General features: G+C 43.5%; 1 protein-coding gene across 1 annotated transcript in view; it reads left to right on the plus strand.

The window, feature by feature from the left end:
* Positions 1-10664, plus strand: part of RERG (RAS-like, estrogen-regulated, growth inhibitor) — a 15286-nt gene extending 4622 nt beyond the window's left edge. The window contains exons 3-5 of the mRNA XM_009076840.1: positions 9290-9363; positions 10058-10489; positions 10530-10664. Coding sequence (XP_009075088.1) covers positions 9290-9363; positions 10058-10465 — 482 coding nt within the window. The 3' untranslated portion in view covers positions 10466-10489; positions 10530-10664. The remainder of the gene's footprint in view (positions 1-9289; positions 9364-10057; positions 10490-10529) is intronic.
* Positions 10665-18906: the final 8242 nt, after the last annotated feature.

Consider the following 18906-nt stretch of genomic DNA (forward strand, 5'->3'; position numbering starts at 1 on the left):
CTGAATGCAGGAGGCAGGCTCCTCAGCCCTTGGCTTCTTTCTGTCACCAATTTACTGCCTGCAGTCTCTCTGCCCCTGCTTCTCACCCATAAAATCCTTCATCTACAGAAGGATTGTAAATTCCTCAGATAACTGGTACTTACAGAGCTGAGGCTCAGGTATCGGAGCACCCACAAACACCGAATGTTTCACCAAAGACTGAATTTTAAACAAAAGTCTGCTTATAAAAGATCAGCAAACAAGGACGGAATATTTTCGTTGACTTTTAGAAAAGTCTTTTGGCTTTCTCACACTGACCCTAGATGCCTTTCTCTAGCTGTTCACACATTTCATACAACTTTGCCAATCCTCTGAAAGGAATATTGTCTCTGAGCAGATCATCAGTAGATGAGACCATGACAGACTGACCTGTTTATGAAGGCAAAGAAAGGCACAAAGCAAAGGAGTTTATTTCATTTGAATGGGACAGAGAAAAGACTATTCACTTCTTTAAAGAAGCAGAGGTAACCCTAAAGAAATGTGGGTTTTAAGAAAAATTATAATTTTGCTAGGAGTACTAGATTGGTAGTGATATTTTCAAAGGGTATTTCTCCCAACTATGTCACAATTTCTGTACAGCTTTTTCTTCACTCTTTTTCTACTGGGAGAATAAAAAACCTGAACTGGTGTTTCTACAAAGTCCTGTCTAATGCAACATACAGACAGCCCGTAAGACACCAGCAAAGGTGGGTAAAGCTCTTAGGTGTCAGTAAAGCAGCAAAAATAGGAGTCAAAGTAGTACAAATTGCTGTCCCACTAGCTCGATTATGAAAGGTCATGATAGCACCATTCTTCTCCAGAGAATATGAACAGCCAAAGCACTGCAGACAGGCACACTAGATAAACAACTGCTCGAGGAAGGGAGGCAGACACCTCTGTTAGTGCCCTGAATTCTCTCACCACAGAGAACATCATCTCCTACAGACCAGCTCTAGACTTGCAAATTTCACTGCTGTGGCAGAACAGCAGAAATCACTTTGGGAAGATACTGTTTACATTGGCAACAAGGCTTTTCCTATTGGAAAACTTCTTGCAAGGATGATTGTTTTTACATTAGAAGGGTAGTTTTGCCGACATCTGTAGCTGGGGGTTCTGTTAGCAAGATTCAGGGATCACAAGGAAGTTTGCAGATACCATACATGATGTAAATAACATGACAACACTAGCAAATATTGCTGGCTTGAGTTTCTTTTCTGCACTCAGTAGATACAGGTTTGTATGAGCAACATTAACAGAGCCAAGTGGGAATTAGCTTCCATCAAAATGGTTGATAAACAGAAACAGCTTAACAGTGGGAATCAAGACTTCACTAAGAAGTACAAGCATTTAATATTACTTGTTATATATTATAATTTACCCTAGCAAGAGACGATGCAAGAACGCTTTTTGGGCTAATTTTGTGCCAATGCAGTGCTGATAAAGAGCTCAGGTTGAACTAGAGTTCTCAAGGACTGTCTTTGCTCTCTGATTTATTCAGCTAACACACTGTCTGGACATCTGGAATATCATCTGAATATGAACCCTTGATCCCTAGGATTGCTTTCCCTGCTGGGGATCACAAGCTGAAGAAACACAAGTCTTTGTGTATTGTAGATTTCTAGTTTTCTTGACTTGTGGCTTCCTCAGCAATTTTTTCTTGACACTCCTGAAAGTTTATCTGCCTCTGCCACAAAATACACTGGGCCCCAGCAGCACAGCTGGGGGAACTGCCCAGATAGCAAACAGAACTTAGAACAGAGGGCCCCCACTAAACCAAGTGTTAATGAGTCATTAACAGACAGTCTCCGCAGCCCTAGGGTGTAAAGGCTGGCAGAGCAGCAGCCCCAGCAGGAAGCCTCCCCTCCCAGCCCTCTCTCACCCCTGCTGCACCACAGGGGCTACAGTCTGTTGATGACCTGGTCTGTAGCATAGAACAGGTACATGCTTAAAAATAACCGTTTTCCAAAGGAAGAAAAAGAGGAAAGCTCTGCCATCATCTTGCAGAACTTTGCCTTCTGCCTATCCTGTCTGAACACCCGTGGTGACAACTACAGCTGCTCCAAGTACAGGGCAGAAGTAACACGTGGTCCAGTATGGGCCTTCAGCCAAAGGAGAGGTAGTGGTAACCAACCATTTGGGGCTAGGAGGAATGCCTGCCAAGCCCCGTTTCAGAGAGTACCATGACAAATGCATAGCTGCTTCATAAATCACTGGAGAACAGCCTCATTTTCGAGCCAGACTCTAGCTATTAGTGTCTCGATTTGTAGTCACAAAATGACTCACTCTTTCTGTCGCAGTGCTTAAGGGATTCAGCCCTCAGTGGTCCAGATTGTGCCTTCCTAGGCACCTTCCCGGGTTTCTATTTTTCCTACATCGAAATAGTACAAACATAATTTAACTTGATATAGAGTTAATATGTTGCATCATTTTTGCTGTACACTTTAGCTATTAGTGTCTCGATTTGTAGTCACAAAATGACTCACTCTTTCTGTCGCAGTGCTTAAGGGATTCAGCCCTCAGTGGTCCAGATTGTGCCTTCCTAGGCACCTTCCCGGGTTTCTATTTTTCCTACATCGAAATAGTACAAACATAATTTAACTTGATATAGAGTTAATATGTTGCATCATTTTTGCTGTACACTTCACTTCAATTATGGCAATGAGCCGTGAAAGTATTCCCAGTTTCTCCGAGGTGTTTCTGAGGAAATGGATTCATATGGCCTAGAGCACCTTAAGCCACCAGCACTGGCTTCTAAAATGCTCAACAGAGGCTTGAAATGATGAAATTGTAATTGAGAGCAGCAGAGGAAGATGCTTATAATAACATGGGAAGTAGTTATCTGAAAATGTGGTTTGGTTTCTTCCCTATGAGTCTCAAGATGAAGATATTCCTGATGCCAGTAATAAAAATACTGTGGGGTGGTTTTTTTTTTACAGTAGCTCAACAGACAGCAAAAATCAGGAATGGCAGTGGCTGTTCTTCCTATAGCTACAGCAGCAAAATATTTTGCCCCTACTTCCTTGCTTGTCATATTCAGACAGGTTTTCCAGATGAGCAGACCTTTCCAGTGCTGGCTTCTGCACCTTCATGAGAGCAGGCTTTTGTTTTGCTTGTTTTAGGTGCAAGAAAAGTCTCACTTGTTAGTTCTCCTTTATATTGGCAGAAGTAAGGTGAAACTCACAGCTTCACCAACAAGAGACTTCTTGCCACAATCAAACAAAAAGGCACAACAAAGTGAGATTTATTTAGGCTTAAATTTATAACGGACATAATTCCTAACAGAACCAATGTCTCTGCTGTGTTGGTGGGAAAGTTAAATCAGAAAATTAAAAATCCAGACCAAACCAAACACCGATGACTGTTAAACCCTTGAAGCTTACTCCCTGGTAGTTAGCAAAGTTCTGGCTTTGCGGGTTTTGTTTTAGCAGTTGCCTTGATTAATCAGTTCCCAGGTACCTGTACACATTTTCTCTGTCTGTCTTGGGAAAAGCTGGATGAGGACAGAACCTATAGGAAAGGAATTGTAATACCACTTAATTTGCTCCTTGAAAGAAACCCGTTATTTTTGGAGTTATCATCAAGAAAACTCTATCCTACTATTTCTGTTTGGAGGCCAAAAATGTTAGATATTGAAAATATCAACACATCATGAAAAATTGATTTTCTGTAGACTAGTGTACATGTGTTCTACCTAAAAAAAAAAATAACAAAAGCAAATTCTAGGGACGCAACAGATCCTTTCATACTGAAATGAGAACTGTATTATCTAGTGGGGCTCTGCATGCACCAGCCATCTATTACCTTCCACTTAATTAAAAATAGGAACGTGTGATAAAACCCAAACTGCTCACTAAGCAGTGACCTAACGAAGCCTCATTTCTTTTGAATCTGTTCTCCGTATTTCATACTGCATAGTTGTTTTCTTTGCACATCTGTTTGTGCACCACAGAGCATCCTTTGTCCCCCATGAGCCCCACAGCACCTGAAGCTTTTTCTAAGGCCACACACGAATTGTCCTTGCCACCCTCCTGGTGTCCTGTCTCGTGCAGAGGCACAGCCCTGCGGCCTGCCCAGGGCACCCCCTGTGCCTCCTCAGGCACGAAGAGTGGCACTGTGCCCTGCTCAGCCTGCTTTTATATAGGACAGAAGCATCTGAGAGCTTCACCTTGCACTGCAAACGGCACCTAAAGGCAGCTCAGCAAGCTGAGACACACTCACTGCCTGCAGTGCCTCCCACATGACTTCTTTTGTGCTCAGCTTTAATCTGACTAGTTTGGAAACACCTGCAGTACTGCAGCCACAACTAATTACAGCAGAGGCAGCTTCGTAGAGGGCAGCCAGAAATGAAGTTAGGAAGGAAACTTGTTTGCACATCACCACGTCAGTCCCCAAAGCAGCATTCACAACAGCAAACTGCACGCGAAGCAGGCGAGAGACCACCGAGCTGGGTCATAACTCTGCAAACTACTATCTTCTGCTTTCATACGTGTTTTGGTTTAAATTTGTGGCTCAGCATGAATGTTCGTGTAGTGTCATAGTCACCCGTGAAGAGCACATCACAGCTCTGATGTGTGTGCAGCCTCCTGGAAGCTGTGCACTCCCTGGCTCTCGGGGTCACACGTGCATGGCATGGCATTATTGACAGAAAAGCCAACTACACTCCTTTCGGGCTCTGTGGGACCGATGGACAGAGACACGTGGGGCTCTGCTGCATTAGCATTAGCAATATCTTCCAGATACACGAGGGCAGTACTGTGCTTCCTGCAAAACCACCCATGACTGCAAAATAAAACCCCTCCTGTAAGGCAAATAACAGAGGCAGTGTGTAACAGCCAGAGGCAGGCAAGGAAAATACATTCAGCTGTGTTTTGAGAAAAGCTGGGGCTGAGGAAGGAAGAAGCAGGAGAGACTTTTCGAGTCAGGAAGGTACATTGCACTTCCAGAGGCTTTCTAAAAGGTTCAGAGTTCCTGAAGCAGGAGGGAGATGCAGAGGGAAACAGATCTCACAGAGGCAGGCTCAAGGAAGGCTCTGGGAACATGTCAGACAACACCAGGGTTAATAAGGGAGGTCAGTGTTTTCCCAATGGACTGTTAAAGTCACTGATCTCCAGGATAGGCAGGTGCCATCCTGATGGGCCTCAGACTGCAGGACTCAACAGGAGTCTCCATCATCTTAACAGTGCTGATTATGGGGGTTTAGTCTTTTAAACATACTGCTGCCTTGGTGTCCAAGGAGACTTTCACCATAACTTAGAAGCTCATGCCTATTAGCTGAAGCTTTTCGATCTGAAAACTCAGCTATAATCATTACACAAGAATTTTTCTCCAGGTCTTTTGTGTTTCTTGGCTCCAACTGGCTGGAAGCCACCATGAGACTGAAGTTTCCTAATGCATTTTTAATGTCCCTATTTTTTTAATGCTTTTTGACAAAAATGAATGAGAATTCTGAATGGAAACAGAGTTTGTGTCCCTCTGTACTTAAAAAAAACCCCAAAACAACAAGAGACCCGGCCATCCCTTAACTTTGTAAGTAAAATGGTGTATGTCATCACTCCATCTCAGCTGATTTACCCTACTACAAGTGCTTTCCTAAAAGCAATAAACACTTCCGTGTAATTACTTCCTTCCAGAGCCATGACATACCCTGATATACATTGCCTGTTCAAAATAAACAGGTATTGAAAACAGCTTTTTACATCACTACAACTTTTTACATCACTGCAAATATAAACCAAGAACTAGAAATTACTTTTCAGATAATAGTTTTTCTCTAGAAAATATAATATTCTGGAACAAATATATTCAATAAATAGGGGTAGTTTGATATATGACCAGCTATGTCCTAAGGGCCAAAACTCTGTTAAACAGTAAGCACAGTGCAAGGACATGATGTGAACAAGCTGTGACTGAATATTTCATCCATAGACAGTCTGTGCACCGAGGGCTTCAAAGTTCTCTATGGAAGTAGGTTTTTCCTTTATTTTGTTAAATCATATCGCTCCGAAGAAAAGGAGATTTGTAACATGCTTATCCACACTGAGAGCCCCCAGGGAAGTTTTGTTGTTGGGTTTGGGGGGGGGCATCCTGCAAAATCATTCTTTCCATAATTATTCACCAGCTGTGGTGATTTGAAAAGTGCATTCCATTCCTATTAATAAATTATGGTGACTTAAAACCAAACCAACTGATACCACTTTCAGTGTGTTTCTCAGGCCTTTTGACAGCTCTAAATATTTTTGAAATAAACTTCAGTTTTCCAGATGACACAGGTCTGAGAATCAAGAGTGCTTTGCACAGCCAGAGTGCTGGGGGGATTTTGTCACCAGGAGGGACTCTGAAGTCTGCAATCAGCTTTCAAAGCCACACTCACGTCAGCACCCTTGGTCCTGTTACTAGGAACATGACTAGAAGCATAACACAGCCCCAGACCAACAAGAACAGGTCAGATTTACTCATTTATATTGAGCAGAGCAAACCACCAAATCTGACTGTGTCCACAGCATTACCAGAGCCAGACAAACCATGGCTCGGCCAGCACAGCAGCCCCTAACTCTGCTTTGAGGCTGGCAGCTTTGACACAGTCTGTGGAGAGCAAAAGACAGCTCTGCAGTTTCATTTCCATCTATGAGGCTCTGTCCAGAGAGAGAGGGACTATATGGGCATCACCTGGTGCAAAAGACAATCTGAAGCTCAGCAAATTGCCTAAAGTCACCTTGGGAGCCACTAGTACAGAGTTACACTTTGCTTTCTCTCCTCAGCCATGATGCCGCAAGCGTAAGACGTTTACAGCCTGGATTCATCTGGTGAATTTTAGACTTCCAGGTACTGTTGAGGAGTGATTTATCCCGGGAGAGAGCTCACAGAAGCTATATTCTGCACCTATTTTACTTCAGCTCTAAAAGGAGTCAAGAGTGCTTAGCTGAGACATAGACACCTGCATTGTCAATGGTTTCAGTGAGGGATCCAGCAGTTCTCAAGTCCTGTAATTTCTCTCTAGTTGCAGGTCTAAAAAAAAAAAACCCAAAAAACAAACCCACAGCAAAAACGATATTAATAAATCCCAGAGAAAGGCAGTGCATTTGTGAAGTACCATGGGATCAGTGGGAACAGACTGGAGCTCACATCTTCAGAGCCCATAACTTACAAGACAACCAGATTCTTCAGATGTTTCTGTTCCCTTGAAGGAGAAGCCATATAAGTGATTACACAAAGAAATGCTTTCAATGTCCATCTGCTTTAGGCTCCTCTTTAAAATTCACCCAGCTACCACACATTCCAAAGCACAGGAACAGACACACATTTGCTAAGATTTATTTATGCAAACCTCACCCAAACTGGAGCTGCTCATCCAAATTCCATTCCAACATGAGCAGCCAAGGTGAGCTAAACTTGCAACACAAAGTGCTGCCAGAGTCCCATTTTGAGCACTCCAATATCATTTAAGAATCATGCTGCCTTCCTGCAGTGAGCACAGAGGTTTATTCTCCCATTTCACAGGGAAGATCTGTATGACCTGCCTCACTCTGCCTCCTGAGAGGGACATTTCATATATATGCTACAGTCATGGCTTGGTGAGCAGTTTCTCAAGTTGCATGAACAAATTTGCAACAACTACTTGTCAGGCAGGGCCAGATGGTTGAAAGCATTTAAGCATTGCAGAGCCCTAACAAGTAAGGAGTTAATATCACATTACTCACTCAGAGAGCCATCTCATCTTCACAGCACCCTCCACCAAAGAGACTAAGCATCATTTCCTAAATAACCTTGACCTTGGAGTACTGAACATTTTAGCAGTTGAAACAACATGTTCAAGGTGCATCACTGCATCCTCCTCACCAAACTAGAGCTTGCTGCCCTTCCTGCATTCCCCCGGAGATGGCTGCAGCTAGGAGGGTGTGCAGGTGGGGGATGGCTGCAGCTAGGAGGGTGTGCAGGAGGGACAGGAAGACTGACCACCGAAAGACTCAAAGGTATCTTACCCTGCTGTGTAGGTATAGCCTCAGGATCACAAAGGTAGGACTCCATCTCCTTCAGCATCGACATTCTAAACAGAAGGGGCGTTTCCAGGCCTTAAAATACCTGAGTCTTCATTGCCTGAAGCCCTTCAGCAAGACTGCTTGCCATCTGCCTAAGTAAATTGGCCATTTGTCCCAATTAGGGGCAGCTGGGCTACATACAGCAATTAAGGGGGCACAGGGTGGAACTGACATTTTTGCTTTGGGAAGAGAGTGTTTGCAGCACTGACAGCATTGAGATGTTTTAAAGTACGTAACAAAAACAGGCAGTCACCAAACAGAAGTCTGAGTTGAAGAATTGTTTCCTGAGAGATATCCTTCGTTCCTATGGAGATTGACACCAAACGAAACGGTTGTGTCTCTGACAATGCAAAGCATTGACAGTCACTGGACAGATTTTGACAGCATACACGTTTGCCTTTGGATGAGGACATCTGTGAGCTAGAAACAGTCAAATCTGAATGGTAGCACAGGTAATTTTCCAAGTTTTAGGTCAAATGCTATCACATTTAACTAATCAGCTTATTAAAATAAAACAAGCCCTTTCATCATTACCTTTCTGAGTATTTGCCTGATTCCAGAACTTGGGACACAGTGATGGGTTCTCTTTTTCCTGTAGCACGTTGTGAATGCCTAATGCCCACTGGTTATCCTTATAAATCATACAGGGAAATCACTGCTTGAGCCCTTGCTAGAAGAGGCGAATGTGATGATTTCAGCGTCTTTCAAAGAGACATTACTAAAATAGCTGACTGCTCTGTAATTTTTTCACAATATAAGGCCTGAGCTTAGTGATTAGGTTCCTTGATCTGCAACCACGCTGGTTTTGATCTTGTGAGACTTCAAGCTACGCAGTGACAGGCTGTTGAGCTGGATACTCTGAGAGCTGTGCTATTTGTCTTCCATAGGTAGCAGCCTTCCCTAGGAGCAAACATGAAAAATGGGATATAGCCTTGCCACAGTATACTCTGCCATAGGAAACTGGCCTTCTGTTGGGTGCAGAGTGCAGCATCCACAGGCACAGCCCTTTGCAGGTCCAACACATGGGAAAGAAAAGGTTGTACTGTATGGTGAGAGATAAAAGTGTTGTTGTAGAAAGGAGGACTTAAGTCTGATCCAGAATGGCTGGAAGAGCTCCAGCAAATACAATTTAGTCAAACTGCGTCACATCTCTGGTCTTGTTCTGGGGGAGCTGTAAGGAGGACTTAAAAAAATTACACTCTTAATACGTTTTGCACTATGTGTTCTTATTTTAGAGTCTACGTATCGTCACCAAGCTACCATTGATGATGAAGTGGTTTCCATGGAGATACTAGACACAGCTGGCCAGGTGCGTGGGCACTGACTCTTACCCAGCAGGCAGCAGGGGAGGGGAGTGTGTGGGGGCTGCACTGCGGTGGGAGGCAGGTGTGCTCTGCTCCTGGGGACAGAGATTTGCTTCTGGGCAGAGCTCCCTGCCACTCCACCACCACCATCACCCCGGAGCTGGACCCAGTGGAGCCAGACCCTTCTGCGAGGGACCCTGCTTAGGGTTTTCGAGTACTGCAAGAACAAGCGAGTCAAGGTTTACTCTGGTTAAAATTATTTTGTTCTCATGCCTTGATTCAGGGCCAACCCACCAACATGTCATTACTAAGCACAGTCACAGTCTATTTCTACAACCAAGTGATGAGGCTTTACAGCCTCGGTCAATGATTCCTACCAAAGTGAAGGGCAGTTTTGTCAGTCAGGTCTCCCTTCCTTTCAGAGCAGCAGGTGCCCATGCTGCATGGGCCTGTGCAGCTTGTGTGCTGGGTATCACTGGACAGAGCCTCTCTGCCAATTGCCTGCTACCAGCCTGGCCACAGGCAGCCCAAGGCTCCTGGGCAGAGCAGATCTGCTATGCTATGTGATTCACTAGGTGATGTGCATAAAGTGTAGCATAAAGCAGATGTGGATGGCTTTGGAGGCCCAGCAGCTATCTGAAGGTCTGGTGTGTTCTTCATAATCAAATTCCTGAGGCTGGTGTCTGTGTTTTCAAACAGGAGGATGCTATTCAGAAAGAAGGACACGTGCGATGGGGCGAAGGCTTCGTGCTGGTTTACGACATCACGGACAGAGGCAGCTTTGAGGAAATGCTGCCGCTTAAGAACTTGTTGGATGAAGTTAAAAAGCCAAAAAACGTCACCCTGATCCTGGTGGGGAACAAAGCAGACTTGGATCACTCCAGGCAAGTGAGCACAGAGGAAGGTGAAAAGCTGGCCACAGAACTAGCATGTGCTTTTTACGAGTGCTCCGCTTGCACGGGAGAGGGCAACATCATGGAGGCCTTCTACGAGCTGTGCCGGGAGGTGCGGCGGCGAAAGATGGTGCAGGGCAAGACTCGGAGACGAAGCTCCACCACCCACGTCAAGCAGGCAATTAATAAGATGCTTACCAAAATCAGCAGCTAAAAAGAGCTGTACTAAGCCAGAGAAGCATTTTAGAGCATATTAGCTTGGAGTAGGGATGAGGCAGGCAGAGCACATTTCATTAAGAATGGTCAAAGCTTTGCAATTTACAAAAGACAGACACCACCACTTTTTTTAAATAACATGGAGTCATACAATGTTCCTGTTTTGAAATGTATTTAGCCACACTGCTTCTGGCTAAACAAACAACAACAAACCACCAAATGAACTCCAAAGGACTAGATGATTGTGGGGATTGGCACCAACAGAGCATCTTCTCCTTCTGCACAGCTAGCTCCAGTCCCCTGCAAGTCAGTAGTGCCTAAACATCATTTCCAGCCTGCCAGCTGCTCAGTAGCCACTGGAGAGTAAGATTCAGCCCTCAGTCCAACAAACACTATCACAGCCAGTGTTCTCAAGGACTGAATGCATGATGAGGCTGCTGTGTTGTATCAGAAAGTTCACCTGACACTTTTCTCCAGCTCCGAGTTGGCGCATCGTGTGCTTTTACTCCAAACCGTCCTTTCTTCTTCTTCTTGTCAGATCTATGAGCGTTGATGTTCTTAGCAAGGTGTGCAAAACAAAATAGGAAAGGTCTATTTCATGGAGTGTTTAGCCAGCAAAATACACGTTTCAAGAGAGCTGAAGTTCAGCTGCTTTTCCAGATCCTCTGAAACTGCAGAATTCATCAAGAACTAATTGGCCAGTCCAGTGGCATTGCAGCATTTCCCCCCCAAACTGCAGTACTGTACTTGGGGAAATAGGAGTATATATGTTGGGAAATCAAACTAAAGAAAAGCCAAAATATATTAGTATTGATTTAGTTATGGGTAGTTTTTAGCTTTTGTTTACATTTTTTGTTTTGGTCTGTTTTCAATTGAAGTAGTTCCTCTTAGTCTATCTTATACCGAAGGAGAACTGAATCCTTGGGAAGGCAAGTATTTGAAGTCTAAGCCCAAATGCAAATCAGATGTGAATGGCCTCTACCCTATCAAAAGACCATAACTTCCAGCTGTTTAAACTTGCAGATGTTGCTCAGAGCACTCTGTGGTTTAAACCAGCACAGGCTTTTTGTGACTTTTATCTGGCACATTGAAGTGAAAGTGCATTTTATCATATCTGGTCCCTGGGATAAAAGGTGCCCATTTTTTTCTCCTCTCTCATGCATCTCATTTAAGCCAGCTGTCAAGTTTTGACTCCAGTCTGGTTTGTTAAGTGTCTGCTAAAAGATGCAAGGACCAAGACTGGATGATTCTCACTCTGATGGTGCTGGTCTCCCACCAGTGGCGTTGCATCCCTTTAGGCTGCATGGTGTGCAGCTCAGACTGGCATCATGCAGAACCACAGCCGAAGGCTGGGAAGACAAAGGGGAATGTTAGCAGCATTCTCCTTTGAGGAACAGCCTCTTGGTAGCAACTCCTTACAACTTTATTCTCCACTGCTTTGTACTACATATGGTTATTTGCCTCTGTGAGGAAGTAACTCCAAAAAGGCTCTCAAGTGCAAATTGCCACAGATGTAGGAGAGTGAGTATATCATCTGGTTGGATAGCACATTTATACAGTTAGAGGTAGCCATATAAGTGATGGAACAGGGTGGAGAATCAGGTCTGTATATCCCTGTCAACAGAGAAAACTTCCAAGTCAGGATGTTTTTTTAAATTATTTCCTTAAAGATATTTTACTAAAGTCAAAATTTTTAAGCTTTCTCTTTTACCCAACCAGCATCATAGAACATCATATTCACATGTATATTTTATTTGTGCTGTTGTTCGTTTCCTCTGTTTCTGTATTCTGGATGGTGAAAATTCATTTCACTCTCCTGGAATCAATGCCTAGATTTTGGCCCTTGTGTTCAGGCATACTGCCATGTGTCACCCAGACACGCTGCAATGGAAACGTCACCTTCTGGCAGGGGGTTCTTGCAACACGTCGCTGGCTTTGTGACACACCAGCTCCCAAACTATTCCTCATAGCTCTAACTTCTATTAAAAAGGAAAACGAAGTAAAAATAGTTTTTGCCATTTTTGTTCCTGTTAGTAATGTGCCGTCAATACAAGTGTAAAAGAAAGAGCTCGTGCCTGGTCACAAACCTCAGTCATTAGCTGAGGGCCTGAATGTGTAGACAAGGTAGTTACATCAGGAGCCAGAATGAGCATTTGCAAGTTGAAGCACTAAGTCCTTCTGTAATCTGTCAAATCAGTGCTGTTGCACGGATCTGAAGTAAACAAAATCCTTACCTGCAATCCCATGGCAACACAGCTGAGAGGAAAGTCTTTGCGTCAGTATGCTAAGCAATTGGTTTATCCCTCTCTAAGAAAACTAAAGCAGTTCTTGTATCTGAAAACCTTTCCTGGGGTTCAGAGCTGAGCTACTTCTAAAATGTGAAAAGGTTATACCTGAATGGCGAGAGAAAATAATCATATGAATATTAGAAGAGTTGAAAGGAAGGGGAGGCTAAGTTATGGCCAGACGAATCCCAGCAAACTGTATCTTCTTTGATAATGTCTATACAGAGAAATTATAAAATCCTGGTGAAAGAAAATGTTCCACTGTGCAAACATCACTTGTTACATAAAGAACTCCTAATAAAAATAGTAACATTCCTTTGCAAAGGCTGAGTCTGGAAACTGCCGAACAAGATAAACACCGGTCCGAAGGAGGCTCTATTCTGTGACCTTTCCTCCCACACAAACACAGACTTCTTTGCTTAATTGCTCATTAATTCTCTGTCCCCTCGGTGTCACAGGCTGATTTGCAAGCCAGTTATACTATAGTATATTATGATCTGTTGGTACACATTGCGTAGTATTGAATGCAGTCTCCTTCACTCTGGCTCACAATGTTGCAACCTGTTATTGACTATGCTGTGAACACGTCGTATTTCTATACCATGTGCAAATCGAGCCCCAAATTGCCCAAGCATTGAAAAGGCCAAATGCAACATGAACCCACACTCTGCCTTTCTGCAGCAGACATCAAGGGTTCAAATTCTGTATCTATCTGACACTAACATCAGATTTCTCTCCTCTTCCCATTACCATTTCTGTGGAGAGAGGATGGCAAGGAGGATAAACAAAAAGGGGGAGGAAAGGTGAAATGGATACTTGTTACCTACAACAAGTTGATTGTCATTTATGAAGTTTTTGAATATTTATCTTCAATTGATGAAGAGTTAGTCATGCCCATGCTGCAAGACTTGGATCAGGACCCAAGACTTCCCTAGAACTTTGAGAATCTTCTTATCTGGGGGTTTGGTGCAACTCGGGTGGAAGTGAGGATCAGCCACTGGATTCATAACTGGATCCAGACAACTTGCCCCAGCCCGGGGGTAGTTGGACCTAGCAGTTTGCTACAATGCTGGTTCATTTTTATATATATAATGATCTGTATGCATTTTTACATTAAAGATATGAAAGCTTGTGCTTGTAAATAATATATAAGAAAAATAAAAACATAAAAATAAAAAATGCCATGCTGAACTCACACATATTGTTCTTCCATTAGGTGTCTCAAAAGTGTTGCCTTCTAGCTCTTAAGGGGCCAGTCGCAAAAGTCCTGATTCAGTTTTTATTTCATCTTTATCTAAGGAAAACAGTGAATTTTGCCTGAATAAATACTGCAATGTTTGGATCAGTTTATTTGAACTTATTTGGCTGCTAGGCCTGCAATAGAGAGGTCGAGCAGCATCTACAGTGAGGCACAGATCCAAATGTCCTTGCTAACTATTACTGAGGCTGATCAAAAACGCTGCAGTGCTAGGGCTATGAAATCACCTCAGTGAAACCCACACCAAGCTCTGTCCTGCCAACTAAATAACATGGAGCTTGATCCCAAGCTTCTGAGGCAAAACCCTGGCTGGGCTAAGCAGCCTGGAAGATTTACACCAGTGATTTGGACAGAGACAACTTTTCACACACTGCCAACTGTGCCCATATTCCCAGGACAGTGCACTGCTGTTCTGAGGAGGAGGTCCATGATACATGAATGGCAAACCATCACACGTAGTGTGGGCATTCAGGTCAGCAGAAGAGGGAAACTGGCTGCAACCCACTCTTGTTTTCCTCCAAACCTGGGCCAACCAAGTAACCCAAAGCATGAGCAGAAACAGCTGAACAGCTGTGAGGGCAAAGGAATGTCACCTCTGGCTGAGCACTGCGTGGAATCTGGGTGCAGGGTCTGTGCTGTGAGGTGAAACCTCCGAAAATGAGGCAAGGCATCCTTGCAGTCACTGCCTGCCTCTGGAGCACCACAAAGCAGCCCTGAGTTCTGTCAAGCCACACTATAACTTGCTTCAGTCAAAAGAATGTCTCCTGCAAAACCCGTAGCTGCAGTCATAAAGGCTACGCATAAACCATGTTTGGGGTTCCTTTTATCTTTCTCTTTAATGGCTCAGTACATTGGCGTATCTTAAGAAGGAAAGGAAAAATATAGAGGCTCTAATTAAAAAAGGCTTCTTGGCATTTTGATGTGTCTACCTTTATGTTTTTTGAAAAATTAAACATATAATGAAAACAATGTCATCTTGGAAACTCCGGTGCTATGCATTTTATTTCTGTTACAGATGCCAGGCACTAATTACTGCAGGCTATGAAAACAGAGCAGCAGCTTTGTAGCCTGGTGCTTTGCAAGGTTACTAGGAGATGAAAACGATGGCCCATGTGAGGCCAGTTCAGGGAAGGCCGTGCTAAGTGCCTGGGGCAGAGCTCCCTGACTGCAGTGGGGTTGTGCATGGGATGGGTCAGGCCCCTGGGCCACAGCCTTGGTAGCCAACATGTGGGAAAACACTCCAGTGGCCAATGTCTCTCGTCCACTTGAAGGATTCATCTCCATTTTTAGCTTGAAATGGAATATTAGGAAACTGTGAGGTAAAGGCCACACTGCTGGCTCTTAAATCAGAGAACTTGATGGGAGTTTGGCTTTCTGCCTTTTTGGACTGGTCTCTTCCACTTCCCACTCAATTCCCCAAAGCAGCACTTGTCTCTTCCTGCTCTGTTGTATTGGATTCGGTCGTTGTGAGTTGGGTGGGTTGGTTTTCAAACAGCAGCTGTCAGTAGACTCCGATATCCAGGGCGGGTTATGGGCAGACAGGCTGGTCACCCCTCAGGTCCCTCCCACAGGAATGAAGTATTTGCAAACGCCTCTGGTTATAAATTCTGAGCACTGATCGCAGCCTCTCCGCAGAGTTGGAAAGAAATTTGCTTTTAATAAGGGAACCTCTCTTATTATAGCACAGACCACTGTGTGCAGTACCACAGTCCTAAACCAGACTTGTGTCCTGCATCCCTAGGAGCAGCTAAGTCCTACCATGAAGCATTAACATGCAGAATAATTTAAAGAACGAAAACAATTTGCAGACAGACCTCAAATTGTGCCTCACAGACCAAACCTTTTTTGTGTGATAACAGGAATTTACAGGGCTTCATTTCAAAATCCAGAAGGTTCTAGTGACTAAGAAAATATCAGCAATGTAAAAATTGATGGTTTTTATCAAACTACTCTGCCAGTACACACGATTTAACTCCATCCTGCTTCCTCTAGCCTGGGCAAAGCTGCCATCGGTCCAAGGAATATCAAGGAGATATAGAAAGAACTTTTGACAGGAAAAAACCAAACTCCAAATAACCCTAAAGGGACATAACCTAAATAAAGGTCAAATTCCCACTTTCCTGTAAAGCAATTGCAAGATTTCATACACCAGCAATGGTACACAGCTGATCTGACCAAAATCAGCCATCAGAAACAGGTGAGTATTTTGAGGATTTGACTGGATGTCTTTTTGCAAATCTAACTGAAAAGAGATAAAATTATTATTGTGCAGCAGACGTTAGGTCTGGAAATTGTCATTAATGCCAGGGGTCTGGGATCCAGCCTTCAAAAAATCCAGGAAGCTCACTGGAAGTTTTCAGGAAGGCAAAGGCAGAGGCAAAGGCAAAGCAAAGCAAAGATGAGAAAAACCTATTTTAAAAAAAAATCCAAATAATTTTCTTTGTTCTTAGGGTTTCTCTGTGAGAACTTTCTGTAGTCCTGCAGTTTCTCATAAGAACCTTTGCTAGAACACTGAACACTGCCACTTGGTGTCCAAAAATCTTGTATCTCCTAAGGACAGATACAATCTCAAATACATTGATGTCAACTTTCAATTCAGACCAAATCTGGGGTAGAAGTTGATATCTGCTTCAATCCAAATTATTCCACTTTTGCATTTGGAAATCAGGGTGTATTTCCCCTCTTTAGAACAGAAACTAATGCCAAAGCAGTGAGTGTTACCAACACTATTAAACACACATCGTTATATTATGCCAAAATGTAGCTAACAGAAATCCATAAACAAAAGAATGATATGTCTGTGTGAACTGAAAAGAGCAAGAGAATGGTGGATCAGTTCTATAAATATTATATATCCTTTAGCAGCTCAAGAGTTGCCTTTTGCTTCTTTCCTGGCTTTCAGTGTTTGAAACAACCACAGTAAGTGCAGAAAGCCTGCAACTGCCTTTGGGGAACTTCTGTACAGGACAGTGTTTCTCTGGTGTGCAGTTTAAACATTCAAAGTTTATAACTCAATAGGAGACATATCAGGAATGACATCAGGAACAACAAAATGATGTTTTAGAGGGGGAGAAAGGTAAGGAACAGAGGTATCTCCAGACTCCCTAGAAAAGAAGCTAATTAAAGGTCTCTGAAGGACTGTGACATTTATACACAGTGATGAGCTGTTACCTAAGGTTTAGTCTCAGATGTTTCTTGAAATAATTACTACTGCAGGGAGCAGAGAAGGGATGGATGAGATGGTATGTTTTGGTAGCAGGCCATCAGATCTTCACTTCTGGCCAGGTTTCTCATCATTCTGAAGCAAAGATTTCCCCACTCCCAGCGGGGACAGTTTGCTGTAGTAGGACCTACCACAGCTCCAATGTTTGCAAACCCATGTGGATAGAAACAAACAAATGCTGGACTCCAGAAGCTCAGTGTTCGATTTACCTGGGCAGCCCCTAGACATTTCCTGGGATTTTAGAGGTGGCTGCAGGCAGAAATCCATGAGGTACTGAAAACATCCATAACACAATCGCATGTGGCTTGGTGGTACATGTTCCTGGCCACAGCACTGGGCTCACTAGCAGCTCCAGGTACAGAAGATGTCCTTAGTCTATCAGCTGTGCATGCAGTTTGGCTGAGAGGCACAGCAGTTTTCACACATGCAGTTGTGCACTTTTCACACACAGTTTTTCATGGATTAGATCCAGTTGCTTCTGTGACCCAGTCTGAACTTTGAACACAAAGAGCACAAAAAGTGTGGTGTTTCCAACATGCAATTATTGTGGCTATCAAGTTCCAGGAAGGGAATAAGCTGCTTCTAATTACACGCAATGTATACGAATGTCAGACTTCAGTAGCAGTCAGGGAAAGTCTTCAGAAACTCCCCAGACTGGTGAATGTATCAGTAAGTTGCAGACTATTTTCTTTACAGCTCGGAACAAGAGCTAGTTATCTGAAGTTGTAACAAACTCTGCAAACCAGATCCAGTAAGGACAGCAGAAAAAATGAGATCATTCCAGCTGAGCAGCAGGCCATAACCTAAGCTTGTCAGGACCTCTTGCTTTTCAAAAGAAGAATATGCAAACAGAAGATAAACCAAATAAAAATAATGTACAAAATACATCTCTGAACAACAGAGCTGGTTTAACTCTGCATTGAAAACTGAGCTGGACTTTATGTATTTAGCATCAGAAGGAGAAACATTTGCCCTGGAGACAGAGACAGAAAAGGAGAAATGAGATCAGTATCCATGACAGACTTACTTTGCATTACATTGACTTTGAGAGAGGAATGGGAAGGATTTAGTGATAGCAAAAGGCTGATGTGGGTTGTCATCTGGCCTGTTTCCAAATGGCAGAAAGGATCATGTCTAGTCAGTGTGTGAATAACAAAACCGACATTGCTGATGCTCAGCTACTTGAGGCAGCAGCTTTGCAGGGGAGTTGTAGAGGCTGTTTCCTGGTCCAGTCCCAAAATCAGAGGTGATGAGGGGTGTAGGTCAAACTGCAGCCTGCCTTTTTCTCTTGGCAGCCTCAAAAAGGGCCAGCTGCCTTACAGGGTTTTCCTCTTCATACACACAGTTCATGCACTGCACTCCACTATGTCTCACTCTTTCAACAGGCACATTTTACTCCACAGTTTCTACTGAATGGAGAGCCCAGAAAGTATTTCTGCTGAGAAGGCAATCTAATGAGACAGTCTGCAAAGCTCCTGGCGAGCCAGGAAACAGTGACAAACCCAGTGAAATGAAGGGTTGCCACACATCTACAAAAGAAGACAGGCTCATAGATCTTTTGCTAGCAAAACACTCTCTCATACATACAACTCTTTTTACTTGCTTTTGTGAAGCAGTCTCAGTGAAGTATGATAAATGCCAGAGAGTGTTTAAGGCTAACTGCAGGGACGAGG

This window comes from Acanthisitta chloris, unplaced genomic scaffold (genome assembly GCF_000695815.1).
Source record: "Acanthisitta chloris isolate BGI_N310 unplaced genomic scaffold, ASM69581v1 scaffold44516, whole genome shotgun sequence".
In the NCBI taxonomy this organism is placed as follows: domain Eukaryota; kingdom Metazoa; phylum Chordata; class Aves; order Passeriformes; family Acanthisittidae; genus Acanthisitta; species Acanthisitta chloris.